General features: G+C 33.6%; 1 protein-coding gene across 1 annotated transcript; it reads left to right on the forward strand.

Annotated features, from left to right (window-relative positions):
• Positions 1 to 12,515: 12,515 nt before the first annotated feature.
• LOC149373402 (uncharacterized) lies at positions 12,516 to 13,913 on the forward strand. The gene has a single exon (XM_089597225.1). The coding sequence runs from the start codon at positions 12,756 to 12,758 to the stop codon at positions 13,911 to 13,913; it is 1,158 nt and encodes a 385-aa protein (XP_089453351.1). The 5' UTR covers positions 12,516 to 12,755.
• The last annotated feature ends 4,603 nt before the right edge of the window (positions 13,914 to 18,516 follow it).

Consider the following 18,516-nt stretch of genomic DNA (forward strand, 5'->3'; position numbering starts at 1 on the left):
CATTATTTTAGGGTTCCTACACGAAACTTAATTACTTGATTCTACGGAAAAATCATGGTAAAAGAGGTTCGTTTGGGGCTTAGCTTGGAGCAGCTCAGAGCTTCTCCGAACTCCTCCGAACTTTGCTCCAAAATACGCGTTTTGCTCCGAGCTCACCGGAGCGACTCCGAGCTAATTTCTACAGTCTACTATTCCTACGGTATATCTATATTTATGGCCAAAACGTAAATATTTAAATGGCCAAGACCGTAAATATAGATATACCGACTGTAGGAATTTGCTCGGAGTCACTCCGATGAGCACGGAGCAAAATGCGTGTTTTAAGGCAAAGTTCAGAGGAGCTCAGAGCTCAGAGGAGCTCCGAGCTGCTCCAAGCTAAGCCCGAAACGAACCTATTAGAACAAAAAACAACGACCCCACAAGAATGTGATCCAAAAGCTAAGACCAAGGCCTACTGGCAAGGGAAGCCTTACATCGATGTCAGGACCTGGGCAGGCTTAAATGTAGAGTTTATTACACGGTGTAGTGAGGTTAACCGCAGGCTATGATCGAGGCCTAGCCAGAGTATATGTATGTATGTAAAGTAAAATATATCTTTTTTGTCCTTTTTTTTATTATTATAGTGCTTTACGCCCGCCTCTCTTGTAGACACCACTTAGAGAACTTAGTACTGTTAGTACCTGGGATTGGAAAGGAATTAGGAGAGGATTGGATAGAGAAGGGCCCTAACAACTGTTCCGAATTTTCCCATGACAATTGTCATGTGGAATATGTGGATCAGGAAAACCCCATGAAATCTTCCGTAGGAAAAACCTGATCTAAAACAGCCCGCACTGCTAAAAAAAAACAGCTGATTTGTCAGCTGATAAATCAGCTGATTTCTGATGCCAAATCGTCAGCTGATTTTTTGACTGTGCGAATAAATACAAGTCCCATCAGTGTGAAAAAATACAAGTCCCAAGGGAAAATTTTTTTTTTGGCCATCATCAAAACTATACATTCTGAAACTTATACAGTAAAATGAGATAGGTGACACTTGTGAATTTTAAAAATTTTTCGATAGCCAAAATTACAAGTTCCTTGCGCTAAAAAAGTATTGAAAATTTTTCGATAGCCAAAATTACAAGTTCCGTGCGCTGAAAAAGTATAAGTCCCGTCAGTGCGACGAAATACAAGTTCCGAGAAAAAAATTTTTCTTTTGCCATCATCCAAACAATACGTTTTAGGATATTTACAATAAAATGAGATAGGTGAAAATTAAGAGGCTTAGAAAATTTTCGATAGCACAAATTACAAGTTCCGTGCACTGAAAAAAGAAAATGAAACATCTCGAGGGTGTCTGTGAGATAAGAAATAAATTAATAAGTGCAGGAAAAGCTGCTAAGAGTTGTGTCTTAGCATAAGTGTGAGAGAGATAGATGACATACCAAACTGTTGAATCTGCTGCATTGACAATATCGTGGGATACAACCACCTTAAGTCCCATCGGTGTGACAAAATACAAGTCCCAACGGAGACATTTTTTTTGTCCATTAAATAAATGCGTTTTGGGGCATTCACAGTCAAATAAAGTAGGTGAAATTAAGGGGTTTGAAAAATTTCGATAGCAAAAATTACAAGTTTCGAGCGCTAAAAACAGTTTAAGTCTCTTAAGTGCCAAAAAATACAAGTTCCAAAGAAAAAAACAATATATATTTAGAAACATTAAAAGTCTATTTTGGGACTTTTACAATAGAATGTGGCAGGTAAAAATTTTTAAACCTCTTAATTCTCCCCAATCTCATTTTACTGTGAATGTCTCAAAACGCATTGTTTGGATGATGGTAAAAGAAAAAAAATTTCCGTCGGGACTTGTGTTTTCTCACACCGACGAGACTTATAGTTTTTCAGGGCACAGAACTTGTAATTTAGCTTATCAAAAATTTTTTTTAAACTCACAATCGTAATCTGTCTCATTCTACTGTAAAAGTCCCAGAATGTATAGTTTTGATGATGGCCAAAAAAAAATTTTTCCTTGGAACTTGTATTTTTTCGCACTGATGGGTCTTGTATTTTTTCGCACAGTCAAAAACTCAGCTGACGATTTGGCATCAGAAATCAGCTGATTCAACAGCTGACAAATCAGCTGATTATTTCACAGCTAAAAAAAATCAGCTGATTTGTCAGCTGATTTATCAGCTGATTTCCGATGCCAAATAGTCAGCTGATTTTTTGACTGTGCGAAAAAATAAAAGTCCTATTAGTGTAAAAAAATACAAGTCGCGGGGAAAAATTTTTTTTTCGGCCATCATAAAAACTATACATTCTGGGACTTATACAGTAAAATGAGATAGGTGACACTTGTGAGTTTTAAAAATTTTTCGATAGCCAAAATTGCAAGTTCCGGGCGCTGAAAAAGTATTAAAAATTTTTTGATAGCCAAAATTGCAAGTTCCATGGGCTAAAAAAGTATTAAAAATTTTTTGATAGCCTAAATTACAAGTTCCGTGCGCTGAATTTTTTTTTGCCATTATTAAAACTATGCGTTCTGGGACATTCACAGTATAATGAGAGGGATAAAAATTACTTCTTTGAAGAAAACCATATCGAAAAACCACATAGTAAAACCATGTAAAAAACCACATAAAAACATGTGGTTTTACCACTCCATTTTCATGTGGTTTTTGTCTCAAATCACCATGTGGTTTTAAAGTAAAACCATATGGTTCTTACAAGCTTTTTTTTTTATAAAAGAAATTATTTCTACTTAAATTTAACTATTGAAAAATCTTAATAATACATCAACAATGAATATAAAAATAAAACAAAAGAAAAAAAAGCCTCGTAGGTGGCTTGAACTTTGGCTAACATATTCTTAGCTAAGCATCTTATCCATTGGGCTAGAGTAGATTTGATTATAATTTCCAATTTTGTGTCCGATATTTGTTTCCGAGATAAAATGGCTACTGCAATTGAACCTTTAATTTAATTTGCTGATTATACATACCAAAATGATATATTTTTCAGTCATACATTATCCAATAATTATGTTAATATTTAATAAATAACTAATCGAAATAATGATTACGTTTTGCCATTTAGTTGTAAATAAAGTAAAATTTCACATAAATATAAATATTATAAAAATATATATTGCAAATAAAAATTCTTGAAATTAATTTATTATTAAAAGAAGTATGTACAAATACCATAATACTATACCTTCTGTAGCTTATAAAGACGAAAAATTGTCAGCCAGCATCAAGTCCCCTCTGGTCATGTGGATGAGATACTGAAGCACACAAATTGTTTTTATGTGCTATTTAAAGTAAAATCATATGTATTATTTATATCTATGAATTTCAAGGGTTTTGATTTATAATACATGATATTATGATATTTATCTTCTGGTAAGTTTTACCAAAATTATAAATGCTTAATCACTTATTATTATCCTGTTTTTTTTATTCCTAAATAAATAGCAAAAAAAATCAATTATTATTTCGATTAGTTATTTATTACATATCAGTATAATTATTGGATAATGTATGACTGAAAAGTGGACCATTTTAGTATGTATAATCAGCAAATTAAATTAAAGGTTCAATTGCCGTAGCCATTTTATCTCGGAAACAAATATCTTAACACATATTATTAATAACAATGTTAAATATATTGCATACACAAATTCACTCGATTTCACTGTAGTTTATATGTAAAGAACTAGTTATGTACAAATACAAATAATAGAATACTGTGCCTTCTGTACCTTTATAAGGACACAAAATTGGAAATTATAATAAAATCTACTTTAGCCCAATGGATAAGATACTTGGCTAAGAATCTGTTAGCCAAAGTTCAAGCCACCTAAGAGGCTTTTTTTTCTTTTGCTTTATTTTTATATTCATTGTTGATGCGTTATTAAGATTTTTAAATAGTTAAATTTAAGTAGAAATAATTTCTTTTATAAAAAGAAAAGCTTGTAAAAATCATATGGTTTTACTTAAAAACCACATGGTGGTTTGAGACAAAAATCACATGAAATCGGAGTGGTAAAATCATATGTTTTTATGTGGTTTTTCATATGGTTTTGCTATGTGGTTTTTTGATATGGTTTTTTTAAAAAGAGCTCTACTAAAACAAACCATCACGTGGTTTTACCACATAAAAAACCATGGTTTTTGGCACAGATAACCATGTGGATTTTGTCTCAAATCACCACATGGTTTTTAAAAAACCTGTTAAATTGTTGAATTGCCAAATTGTTAAAAGTAGCCGTTGGGGTTGGGCGACTTTGAGTGGGGAAGTACGGTTGGAAGAGATTAGAGTCACTCTCGAGTTACTCGAGCCGTCCCTTTAAGTCGAACAACGATGGTGGCACTGCTTACGATGTTGTTGGCGTTGTGGCTTTGTTTGATTTATTGGAATCCGACTCATCGGTGAGGTGCGGTAATTGGGCGGTAATTCGTAGAGGCCTGGACGAGTTGGTCGCCAGGTTGACTAGTGTGTGTCTAGTTTTTTTTTTTTTTTTTTTTGGTATTTGTTTATTTACTACATTATTACAAGACACCATTTCTCCTAATCTCGCCGGGGTCTCTTGGACTCGCCTCGGTGATCTTCTCGATGTCGAGAGGTCTCGGGATCTGGAAGTGGGGAAATACCTGCGGACTATACTCCGAATGAGCGGCTTGGGAGCCTCCATACGGAAGCTACGGAAGCTCCTATCCGCCATCTATAGGCAAGCTGCTTGCTTTCATTTCTCAAAATAGGCAATGCAACTACTTGCGTAGTTAGAACCACAGGCTTACTTTTTCAATGATAAATGGATGATCATAATAGTTACCCGTTTACTAAAATTTGTGTATGTACTTTCAAAATTAATAAACACTAAAAATATTTGCTGAAAGATCCGGAAACAGGTGATGACGCTTTGTTTTGATTATGCTTTTTGGGCAACGCAAGTAGTTGCATTGCCTATTTTGAGGAAAGCAAGCAGCTTGCCTATAGATGGCGGATAGGAGCTTCCGTAGCCTCCAACACCTCTGGGCTCGTATATAGCTGGAGAGGGTGTAGTAGGTGGAGGCGGCCGTCGGGGGGCAAAGGTACTTGGTTTTAAGGGGGTGGTCCGTAAATTTTTTTAAAACCATGTGGTTTACAGAACTACGTGGTTTTTCATTACTATGTGGTTTTTACGTATGACCATGTGGTTTTTATGAATCATATGGTTTTTCTAAAAAAGCTACGTGTTTTTATACATCTATATTAATCTACTAATTACTTCTACAATATTTCAGAGAATAGCTAAGTATGGAGCCTTTTTTTAACAATTAACGTAAAAAAAAAAATAATCTCTTTATGTTGTTTTTCCAACATCACCAAATAACCAAGAGAATCAAACAGACTAATAGAGCCGCCAAGTAACATATTAGATTAATTAAAATTGAGATTGAACAGAACGTTACTGAAAATCATGTTTGGTGATAGATACAAAATAGCAAATGACTATTTTATTAATTGAGTACTTACATTAATAATTCAAGTTTGGATCAAAATTAAAACGAAAATTTATAGTGACATGGGTTAAATAATGGAATTAAAAATTATGTAGAAGCAATTACTATAAATTTGCAATTAGTTTACATACCTACAATTTTTAAGAATTGACATCATATGGAATGGTATGGTAAGTAGAACGTATTTTTATTTTTAAAAATACAGTAATATTTTATGTAAGATAAAAAGATTCAGAATTAATTTGAGATCTTTTAAATAATGGGGATGATGGTTAAACATAAAGAAAGTGAATTATGTAAAATGAAGAATAATTTATAAATAAGCTTTTAGCCGTTCCAATAACGATTAAGAAATTATTCGTCCATTTAGCCACTCATAAAAACTATAAGTAAAAGCTAGAGGTACTCTGTTTGTATGTGTTTAACATGTGACAAAATTTATTTTATACAATAAAAGTCCTTAAGCGTTTGTTTTTACACTTTAGAAATGGTAAGACGCGTACAAAAGTAAGAAAGCTGAAATCGAAGCACCCTAATCTTGTTAACTCATACAAGCAGCTCTGAGTAAGAACGAACCCGTAACGAAATTTCTGCGCGATATCATGCAAGATATCCTACACGATATTTTACAAGATATCGTACACGAAATCTTATAGGATATCGTGTAAGACTGCTTGCATGATAGTCTACATGATTTCCTACACGATAGTAAGCAATATTTTCGGCAACAAAAAAATAAAAAAGTATAAATTGTAACCCATGTTATTTTAAATTTTTTTTGCTTAAAAGCTGTTAGAAAAGCTAATATAAGTAGTAAAAAAAAATATCTCTTTGCTCCAGTTAGGCGATTTGAGCCTATGGTCCGGAGGACTTGTAGTCGAGTGTCTTACCCACTTGGCCAGAGTGGATTAGAATTTACGTCCTCATAAGGTACATCTAAAAATTATGTTTATTATTTCATCATTTCGTGAATAAAATTTACCACCTTGGTTACCTAATTGATAATAAACATCTTATTAATGTATATTTTATATTGTTTCGTGTCTCTTAACACGTTCGTCAACAATAAATCTAGTAATTGATTTTACAACTACTTTTTGTTCACGGATTTTACTTATACTTTACGTATACTTTTCATTCCAAGGGAAAGATTAGTCCATATTTAAAAGTGCCCCAACGGAAAAAAAAAATGCAAGACAACTTAACAAACCGTAACTTTCGGTGACGTAATCACTGCTAAAAGTAATCAGCTGATTTGTCAGCTGATCAATCAGCTGATTTCTGATGCCAAATCGTTAGCTGATTTTTTGACTGTGTAAAAAAATACAAGTCGCGAGGAAAAAACTTTTTTTGGCCATCATCAAAACTATTAATTCTGGGACTTATACAGTAAAATAAGATAGATGATACTTGTGAGTTTTAAAAATTTTTCGATAGCCAAAATTACAAGTTCCGAGTGCTAAAAAAGTATTGAAAATTTTTTGAAAGCCAAAATAAGAAGTTCCGTGCGATGAAAAAATATTTGAAATTTTTCGATAGCCAAAATTACAAGTTCCGTGAGCTGAAAAAGTATTCAAAAAATTTTTCGATAGCCAAAATTAGAAGTTCCGTACGCTGAAAAAGTATAAGTTACGTCAGTGTGACAGAATACAAGTCCCGACGGAAATTTTTTTTCTTTTGCCATCATCCAAACAATGTGTTTTGAGACATTCACAGTAAAATGAGATGGGTGAAAATTGAGAGGTTTAAAAAATTTTTACCTGTCACTTTCTATTGTGAATGTCTCAAAATACAGACTTTTGATGTTCCTTAATGTATTTATTTTTTTTCTTAGGAACTTCTATTTTTTGGCACTGAAGAGACTTAAACTTTTTTTAGCGCACAAAACTTGTAATTTTTGCTATCGAAAATTTTCCAAACCTCTCAATTTTCACCTATTTTATTTGACTGTGAATGCCCCAAAACGCATTGTTTTGATGGTCAAAAAAAATAATGTTCCCGTCAAACACAAAAAAAAACATCGTCAAAAGTTTACCATTATTTTGTGGGATATACGCAATTGAAGCCCAAAAAAATACATTTCTCCGTAAGCATCCATGTTAATGTATGAAACAGTGAATATTAAAATTTTGCTTTCTAATAAGAACCCTAGCCTCACAAAAATTTAACCGAGTTCTTAATAGGCAATAATTTAGCTGTGTGGTAAGTTTCATGAAGATCTCATCATTATTTTTGTTTGGGATATAACTACCTTAAACCTTTTTCAGCGCACGGAACTTGTAATTTTACCGAAAATTTTGTATACCTGTCAATTGTAGTAAGCGCCTTAGGTTGTGCGGGGATTGGCGCTTGCCTTATTTTTTTATTTATTACTAATAGTTAAAGCAACTAGGAAGCATGCCACGTTTTGCGGGGATTGGTGCTTTACTTATTTTTTTATTTATTACTAATAATCAAAGTGCCTAGGAAACATCCTGGGTTGTGCAGGGATTGACGCTTGCGTTATTTCTCGCAAGTTTGCCAGTCACATTTGGGAGCACCGATGAGAACCTCTGGAATGTCCCCTCCTCCTCTGGGGCCGTACCATATAACTATTTTTCTGTACATCGGCCTATGCTATAACATAGGCCCGCGAAGCTAAAAAAAGTTATATGGTACGGCTCCTGGCTCTGTTCGAAAATGATGCGTTGGTTAAGTTTTTGGTAAGTACCTACCCCCACCCTGGCTTAACTAACTGACCGTGCGTTTGCACATGTAAACAATAAATAATCAGCTGGTCATGTTTCGGCGCACTTTGAGCGCTTTCAAGTCCTCTCTTTAACCTTAAAAGCACTTAAAGTGCGCCAAAACGTGATCAGCTGATTAACTATTGTTTACATGTGCGAACGCACGGTCAGTTAGTTAAGCCAGGGTGGGGGTAGGTACCAACTTAATACTTAACCAACGCATTATTTCCGAACAGAGCCTCTGTCTATTCGCTTCTCTAACACTCTAAGGGTGCCTGTTCATGAGAAACCTGCAGTCTGGAGAATGCCAGTCAAAGCTTCGGCGGGCGATTCAATTCAAATTGATACAGATCAATATTTTTTTTTTCTTCCCCAACGAAAAAGGTAGTGTGAAAAAACGTAGCAAACCGTAACTTTCTGTGATGTAATGTACAGTTTCGTTGGATTTCTGACAACAGTTACAGTTTGTTACATTTTGTTACGTTTGATTATAGTCAACTACAACCCAACACATTGTCTTACGATACGTTACATTTTATTATAAGTCTAAAAAGACACTTGAATCTCGTGAAAAAGCAACTGTAGTAAACTCTAATAAACTGTAAGAAAGTGTTGTCATCTGTAATATTTTATAACAGCTTACAGTTTTTTGCAGTTTATTACACTTTTTAATATTTTATTATCATTGATAACTTTTAGACACATTTCCTAACATTTTCGAATAAAATTTGCCTTAAATGCAAAAAACCTGAGTAACTATTATGAAAAAGTATAAGTGTAACAGCATGTGGTCAATCATATTAAAACGTAAGAAAATGTAAGAAAACGTAACACAACATTATAAAGTGTAAGAAACGTCTGAAATCCATGAGACTATTACAGTTCCTTACATTTTCTTACATTTTCTTGCGGGTTACGGCATATTATTACACATGTTCACTTTTTCTAACATTTTGTTACGTATTTAAATTTCCGCTGGGGTTGCATTCCGTACAACAGACACCTTGTTTTCAATGAAACTAGACTCTAAAGTCGTATTTTGATTTTAGAAACTGGTTTTAGTAAAAAGTTTAAAAAAATTTCGAGTCAGTATAACAAACGACTAGTCGGTAAACAGGGAAATTGCAGTAACAGGATGCCAGCAAAAACTAGTTATTTGTTGTGCTTACTCGAAATTTTTTACCAAAATCAATTTCTGACATTAAAATGCGACTTTAGAGTTTAGTTTTATTGAAAACAAGGTGTCTGTTGTACGGAATGCAAGAAAAAAAAAATATTGATCTCTATCAATTTGAATTGAATCGCCCGCTGAAGCTTTGACTGGCATTCTCCAGACTGCAGGTTTCCCATGTACAGGCACCCTAAAGATTGGTATGTTTGTGACAGGAGCCGTACCATATAACGGTACTCTTTCCGCTTCGTGGGCCTATGTTATAACATAGGCCCGCAAAGCGAAGAAAAGTTATATGGTACGGACCCAGTTACTTTCATACTTTTAATGCGGGAATCATCTTTACCCAACACTGGTTTATACTTAAGACAGTCAACCCTTACGCCATCTCCCTTATGGGTATAGTACTAACGTTGAAAGTGAAAACAAGTCTAGGCCACAGTTTAGACAGTTGCGACACTCGGGCACTTGGCCTGAAATAGCGTACCAAGTTTCAACTCCGTATAGATATATAGTTATATCCTACCAAGAACATGGCTGCCACGCGCGCAATACAAATATTTAAATGTTTTGATTATTTATAAACAAATATATTTTTACTACTATTTCTGGAAGCGATTCGTCGACTAAAAGATATTAATTACTAAAGACGGCCACTATTAAACCAAGACAGTCATTCACTGGCAGTCGTCACGAGCAGAGTTGTTTTCGCAAGGCTGGGAAGCCCAGTGACTGAAGACCCTATATTACCCCCTCGACTCTAAGCATTCAACCAGGAATCACCGATCCTCTCCAACGTCTGCGCTGGGAAAACCTAACAGCTATGAAGGAAAAAAAACTTGAGCCAACGGGACAGTCTCCAACGGGCAAACATTACAAACCAATCTCTCCACCTCAGATCACCAAAACAACTGAGTCTGCAAAAAATAGAAGATGCTTTGGACACCAACGTCTTCGACGTTATACCAGAAGACGTTGGGAAAGCTACAAGTAGCTCCAAAGTTTCGGACTTTGTAATTTTTCTTCCGATCAGTCTGGGGTTTCAATAGCAGGCCAGAGAAGATCACCCTGAGGTATCCAGGCAGTCACACCCCTGTTGTTGCGGTCCAATAAAAACCAACAAAATTTTACAATGGGATTTTTCTATTAGTTTCTTATCGGTATTTGCACCCGTAAATCCAAATAAAATCCGAAATGGTCAAAAATAGATTTTCTATATCATTTATTATTACTAGGACATGATTGAACAAAAATAAATTGACAAATTTATGTCATACTATCCGGATGGTAACATCAAAACGGGGGGATTAGAGTATCTTATATGTAAATTGAAAGAAAAGTTAGTTATTAATTTTTATTAGAATTTTGTAAAAAATACTTTAGTCCCCCCGTTTTGGTGTTGCCATCCGGGTGGTAGGACATAAATTTGTCAATTTATTTTTGTTCAATCATGTCCTAGTTATAATAAATGATAAAGAAAATCTATTTTTGACCATTTCGGGTTTTATTTGGATTTACGAGTGCAAATACCGATAAGAAACTAATAGAAAAATCCCATTGTAAAATCAATGAATTTTTTATTGGTTTTTATTGGACCGCAACAACAGGGACGTTTGCTGGAAACTCCAGTCAAGAAAGAGTTTACTTAAGAAGTTCATCGGTCCTTTTTAGGGACATCGGACGTCAAACTACCTTGCCAACAATTATATTAGAACTTAATAAAGTTGACAAAAAACAGCGTTCAGGGCTCACAAAAGTCTTAACCATACCAAAAGTCGCAAGAGACCGAATTAAAAAAAAACGTTTGTGCATCTAATGAATAAAATTTTAGGCGTCAAGAAACTGACGCCGAACATTTATCGAGATTGAAACAGCAGCGTCAAAATTGATAAATAAATAATCCATTGCGTGAGAGATCAGCTTTTAAATCAGTACCCTCACAGTAATCTCTTAAATCTTCTAGATTTTTGAATAGGTAGAATATGTATTGGTTTTTTTTTGGCGATAAAGAATGTAAGGATGAATCTCCAGGACTTAGTTGCTCTGACAAAAAAATTGTGAGATAAGAGAAACAAAATTTTGTTTCAATATATATATTGGGAATTTTAAATCTTAATAGCTTTAAAATAGCCCTTTTCGAAGATTATACGGGAGAAACTGCCAATCAACGGCATTTCAAGGCCAACGATTATTTTGTGGCATAAGGAACGCACGGTACTTTTCAGCATAATCGTATTTTTTTTACTTTTGACAGCTTAATATTTTACCAAATAAACTGTATGGATTTCGAACAAATATGTTTTTATTAAGAAGATTTGTGTTTTGAGAAGCGTCAGGAATAGATGTAAATTATTGAAGTTATAGTTGTGCCATATGATTTTTTTTATTGACCAGCCGCAATTTTTACTAATGGATAGAAAATAAAAAGTTGTGACATGTTAGTGTCATTTGCGGTAAGATTAGAATGCATCTTGTACCCTAAAATCGACCTGCAAAAAAATGGACCCCCTACCCGATCTTATCTGTAATACTCATCTAAGATAATAGATGATGTGTTGTAGATAACATCATAGATAAGAATACAATATCTATTTTTTGAAGGTCGATTTTCGGGTACAAGATGCATTCTAATCTTGCCGTAAACGGCACTTCCAGGTTATTACTTTTTATTGTATATCTATTGGTGTAAATTGCGGCTGGTGAATAAAAAAGATTATATGGCACAACTATAATTATAACATAACTCTCTACCACAATAAAATATGACTGAAATATTTTGGATCTGCAGGAATCACAAGGTTCCTCAATTCTGGTGGAAGTGGCGGTTGGTTAAAATTTTGACCATTATTTGGCCTCAGCTCTTGGTCTACAACATTTAAGGCCTTTAAGGCCTCAAATTGACACAAGGTGCACAGTGCACAGTGCACAAGAATAACATTGGTCGGTATACCTGTATACATAATGCACAGCGCGTTGTGCTTTACGTTTTTACATATATAGATATACCAACCAATGTTATTCTTGTGCACTGAGCACTGTGCACCTTATGTCAATTTGACTGAGTGCTGCGTAGGCCTTAAAACCTAAACAGAAAATTGTCTGCTGAAAATATTGGACGTATTCCAAATGACGCGACACGCGACACTTGGGTGTCGTGCGACACATTAGTATTGGTTTTAAATAGGACTGTGTGACACTCTCGCGTTATTTGGAATGCTCATTGTAACGTAAATTGCCATAACGAAGACATTTTTTCTACTTTGATAAACATTAGGACTCTAGGATAGACAAAAGGCTAAACTAGGACGTCTGGTAACACTACAATACAGTAATACTTATTGTCATTGGCTTTTTCTAGTTTCCAAAATGCAACAAAAATTCTTGCAATTGTCACCCATAGTGTTTGAATTTGTTAGACTGACATCTAATCATTCTATTATTCTGGATATGATAAAAGTCAAGTCGACTTGTTTTGATGCACTTATAGATCCCAAAGTGAGGAAAATAAGGAACAAACTTTTGTACTGCGATTACATTGAAAATAATAAATTAAAATACGGTTTTAAAAAAAATTTTAGAATAAAATGCAAATTAAAGTATAAGTTTGAAAAAGAATTAAAAAATGATAAAAGAGTTGCCTCAATTGTAGCTACCAAATTAGTAAGTAAAAACCTATGTGTTCAGAAAGAACTTGAATATGCAAGGCTTCATCCAAGGTTTATGTTCAAGGATGAGAGTAACATGAATATTTTCTGTTCAAATGAAAATTCTACTTTCGAATCAATTAAAAAACAATACACTCTTGATGAAAAAGAAGTTAAGGATTGCATTAGTTACAGCAATTTGAATAATAATAAAAAACTCACTAATGAGTTGAAATTGCAGTTATTGAATACTACAAAAACTTATTCTCACTGGATGACTGATTATGAAGTGTATAATGATGCTCTTCAAACAACTTCACACAATTCAAAATATGGTACACCAAACCCTTACAGTCAATCAAGTTCTATTCCTTGTGGTGGTTGTGGAGCGTTATTGCATTGCAAAGATAACAATCTTCCGGGTTATTTACCTTCTGAATTGTATGCACATTCAAGCAAAGACGTTTTAAAAACAATCACATGTCAACGATGCCATTTCATGAAGTACTACAATACTTGTCTTTATGTGAGACCAAGTGAGGATAACAAAAATTTAATCAAACAATTGAACATCGACAAGAAAGCAGCTCTAATACTGTTAATAGATCTTACAGATTTTCCTTGTAGTATATGGTCTGAGTTGTCCTTATGTTTAAATAATGAAAGATGTATTTTTATCGTAGGCAATAAAATTGATCTTTTACCCAGAGATTCTCCACATTTCTTAGATAATATAAGAGATTGCCTAAAAGAATCAATTATGAGAACTGGAATTTCTAAAACAAATATTAAATACATTGGTCTTATCTCAGCTAAAACTGGTTATGGCGTGGAAGAACTAGTCAATAAGATGCATACTATTTGGCAGTACAAAGGTTAATATTGAAACTAGTACAATTCCATTTTATGTTTTATTTGTTGTGTTACATTTTATCTATTTAAAATTTTTTACTAACTAAATGACTTAGCGAATGGAATAGGAATTAATTTTAACCATGAAGTCTGTGTTTTGTTGTATGATTGTTCAGACGAATGCTGATACAGAAACACGGGATTAAAATTCCGTGTAAAACAATATCGATTGACTCTACTGCTGCATAGAAGAAATATGTAGTATTAGTCTTGGCCCAATCATGCTAGATAATATATTTTTTCTTGTAGAAAACTTAAGCTGTTATAATTTCATCTTACATTTAAAAGTTTTTTAATTTTCATTGTTTATAGGGGATACTAACTATATTATTTGTCGATTATAGAGGAATGTCTGGCTGAAAAAATTTAAAGTGTAAAACATAACTATAGTTGTCTTGGATTGTCACTGTGAGTATAGAAAATACGGTCCAAATCCACTAGCCCTCCTATTTAAACTTTTAAAACTAAATTTTTATAGAAGAGAAATAATATTGACTGTAAAATTAGTTAATACCCGAGTGGAAACTGTGATACTGTCAAACCTTGCTGAACTTAGCCTAACTCTGCAAAACTCTGCCAAACTCCAGCGATTCGGACCTTTAGCAAAGTTTTGCAGCGTTTGGCAGAGTTAGACAGAGTTATGCAGGGTTAGGCAGAGTTAGGCAAGGAATGGCAGAGTTATTCAAGATTTGGCAAATATAGGCAAGGAATTTAAGGCACATTTTGGCAAAGCTAAGCAATTTTATGCAAAGTTACGCAAGGTCAGTCAGATGAAGTTGCAAGGTAAGTCAGGCTGAGTTAAGAAAAATGAAAATTAAGAATATTATAAATAAAAATATAATCACTAGATTTGTTTGATTGTGAGGCTCCGAGCGCTCGGAGCGCTCGGAGTGCTCTGAACTCTAGTCCGAACACGCGTTTTTGCTCCGACCGCTCCGAGCACTCCAACTGCTCCACACGTGCTCATAATCAGGCAAACCAAAAAAGCCGTAAGAGAGCCAGCCATGAATTATCTTAACGTATTGTCTGTAGATAATTAACTTACACTAGATGACAAGTAAATCGGGCATTACTACGGATTTTTTGGGTCACCTAGGCCGAAAGCACGTGTGGAGCAGTTGGAGCGCTCGGAGCAAAAACGCGTTTCCGGGCTAAAGTTCTAAGCACTCCGATCGCTCCAAGCGCTTGGAACCTGTTAATCGAACAAATCTACTATATTTTTTCAATTTTTATTTATTTATTTATTACCTATCGTATTGGCTCCCTGCATAGAGTTGGTGCCTGCCATGGGTACTATTTGCTTCCATAAGATTTAACATGGCTTGGGGGTATAAAATAAGCTTATTTCATACTCCTAGGGCAGCACGATGTTTGCATGGAGCCAATAAATAAGTAAGATGCTGTTTCTGTAAGTGTACATATAGAACAATCCAAAATATAACACTGCTGAAAAAAATCAGCTGATTTGTCAGCTGATTTCCGATTCCAAATCGTCAGCTGATTTTTTGGTTGTTCGAAAAAGAAAAGTCCCATCAGTTTGAAAAAAAACAAGTCCCGAGGAAAAATTTTTTTTTTGGCCATCATCAAAACTATGCATTCTGGGACTTTTACAATAAAATGAGATAGGTGACACTTGTGAGTTTTAAAAATTTTTCAATAGCCAAAATTGCAAGTTCCGTGTTCTGAAAAAGCATTAAAAATTTTTCGATAGCCAAAATTACAAGTTCCGTGCACTGAAAAAAGTTGAAGTCCCGTCAGTGAGAAAAATGCAAGTCCCAAAAAAAAAAAAATACATTTACGAACATGAAAAATCTGCATTTTAGGACATTTACAGTAGAATGAGACAGGTTATAATTAAGAAATTTGAAAAATTTTTGATAGCAAAAATTTTACGTTCCGTGCGCTAAAAACCAATTAACTTCCATCATCGCGAAAAAAACAAGTGTAGTCGAAAATTTTTTTTTGCCATTATCAAAACTATGCGTTATGGGACATTTACAGTATGACGAGATAGATAAAAATTAAGAGGTTTAAAAAATTTTCGGTAAAATTACATGTTCCGTGCGCTGAAAAAGGTTTAAGGTAGTTATATCCCAAACAAAAATAATAATGAGATCTTCATGAAACTTACCACACAGCTAAATTATTGTCTATTAAGAAATCGGTTAAATTTTTGTGAAGCTAGATAGGGTTCCCAGCAAGCAAAATTTTGATATTCACTGTTTTCATACTTAAACATGGATCCTTGCGGAGAAATGTATTTTTCTGGGCTTTAATTGCGTATATCCCACAAAATAGTCGTAAACTTTTGACGATATTTTTTTGTGTATTTCAAAAATAGTTAATGATCTTATTTAATTTTGTGAAACATCTCGAGGGTGTCTGTGAGATAAGAAATAAATTAATAAGTGCAGAAAAAACTGCTAAAGGTTATGTTTTAGCATAAGTGCAAGAGGGATAGATGACATACCCAACTGATGAATCTGCTGCATTGACAATATCGTGGGATACAACCACCTTAAGGTGATTCTTCACCTAACCCATTTACTTAAACTTACAGGGAAACTTGGAGGGATTGTTATTAAAGTTATGAGACATCTTCTCTTAAAATTTCAAGTCCCTTTATCAGGCAAATTTTTGAAAACAAGTCAGTGAAAAAATGCACTTTTAACATGTATTCTTATGTAGGTTACTTTTCCATACTACGATATCATGTAATATCTCGTAAAGTAGACTTAAGATCGTAATAGAAAAAGTTTGTAGTGAAAGAAGAACTTTTCAGCTTTCTAATAATATAACAAAAGTATGGGCTAATCAGGGAAATAGTATACGATATTTAATCGTAAACGTAATCAGTTATCGATCATGTAGAATTCGGCGGCAACATCTGCTTGAGTAGGAGCGTACATGCCATTTTCAGAACCTTGCGTCAAAAAAAAATTTTTTCATAACTCTTACTCTGACTTTATTAGCACGTTTATTTGTACGTAAATGAAATGATATTATAGTCAAGTGCCAGTACAACATATTTTTTGTTGCAAATAATACGCTAATCGAAAATTAGAAAACCACAGGGTCCCGTGTCGCTTTGATACGGCACCATCGTGAAGAACCACCTTAAGTCCCATCAGTGTGACAAAATACAAGTCCTGACGGAAAAATTTTTTTTGTCCATTAAATCAATGCGTTTTGGGTCATTTACAGTCAAATAAAGTAGGTGAAAATTGAGAGGTTTGAAAAATTTTCGATAGCAAAAATTACAAGTTTCGAGCGCTAAAAAAAGTTTAAGTCTCTTTAGTGCCAAAAAATACAAGTTCCAAAGAAAAAAAGAATTAATTTAGGAACATTAAAAGTCTGTATTTTGAGACATTTACAATAGAATGTGACAGGTAAAAATTTTTTAAACCTCTTAATCCTCCCTGATCTCATTTTACTGTGAATGTCCCAAAACGCATTGTTTGGATGATGGTAAAAGAAAAAAAATTTCCGTCGGGACTTGTATTTTGTCACATTGACGGGACTTATACTTTTTCAGCGTATGAAACTTGTAATTTGGCTATCGAAAAATTTTTAAACTTCTCAAGTGTAACCTATCTCATTTTACTGTATAAGTTCCAGAATGCATAGTTTTGATTATGGCCAAAAAAAATTTTCCCTTGGGACTTGTATTTTTTTACACAGTCAAAAAATCAGCTGACGATTTGGCATAAGGAATCAGCTGACAAATCAGCTGATTATTTTTAGCAGTGAATACATGTACTCCATACATGAATAAACATCTACGTTCACACACTTTCACACAGAACAGTATCGCACCAAATAGGACTATCACATATTTTTTATAAGTCAATAAAAAAATCAATCTTCTTTACTTGTATTTGAGGTGATTACTTACCAAATTTTTTTTAGCACTTGAATTACTAGTAATAGAGTTTTTATGATATTTATTAGATGTTTCTTATACTCTTTCAGAGATGGAAAAAAATTGTTCAAAAAAAATAATAATTAATGTTAATAGTATGTATAAAAGTACAAAATATTCTAGAATTATCTATTATAACTACAGATATACAACGAATAAATATTTAAGATAGCAGAAAATAAATTATTTTATTGTTGAAACTACAACCAACGATTGCGGTATTATATCGAACGTACTCATAATTGATAATGAAAGTTTTTAAAAAAATTTTATTTTTATTAAGAAGCTTAAAAAATCTAATAATTTTTTTTAAATGCAGGACACACGCATAATTCTCGTTAAAATTATGTCGATAAATATCAGAAAACGCATTTAAATGTCATAGAACCATCTATGTTACTAAGATCTTGTATTCTATCGCAATTTGATAAGATAGAAGATTTGTATTACTAACATTAAATTGAGGTGTGCTAAGCATATACTGTAACTGGTATATTAAAGTTTAAAGATGATATTATTGTAATGTATTCAGTCTATATTTACTAATAACCCAATATACCAAGAACCCTATAAAAATCAAATATTTATTTTTATATAAGCGACCGTACATGCTATATAAAAATGTTTAGTAGTGAGGTGTATGTTTTAC

The sequence above is a fragment of the Copidosoma floridanum genome, unplaced genomic scaffold (assembly GCF_036245765.1).
Source record: "Copidosoma floridanum isolate Cflo_tuat_1 unplaced genomic scaffold, Cflo_Japanese_pri ptg000031l, whole genome shotgun sequence".
NCBI classification, from domain to species: domain Eukaryota; kingdom Metazoa; phylum Arthropoda; class Insecta; order Hymenoptera; family Encyrtidae; genus Copidosoma; species Copidosoma floridanum.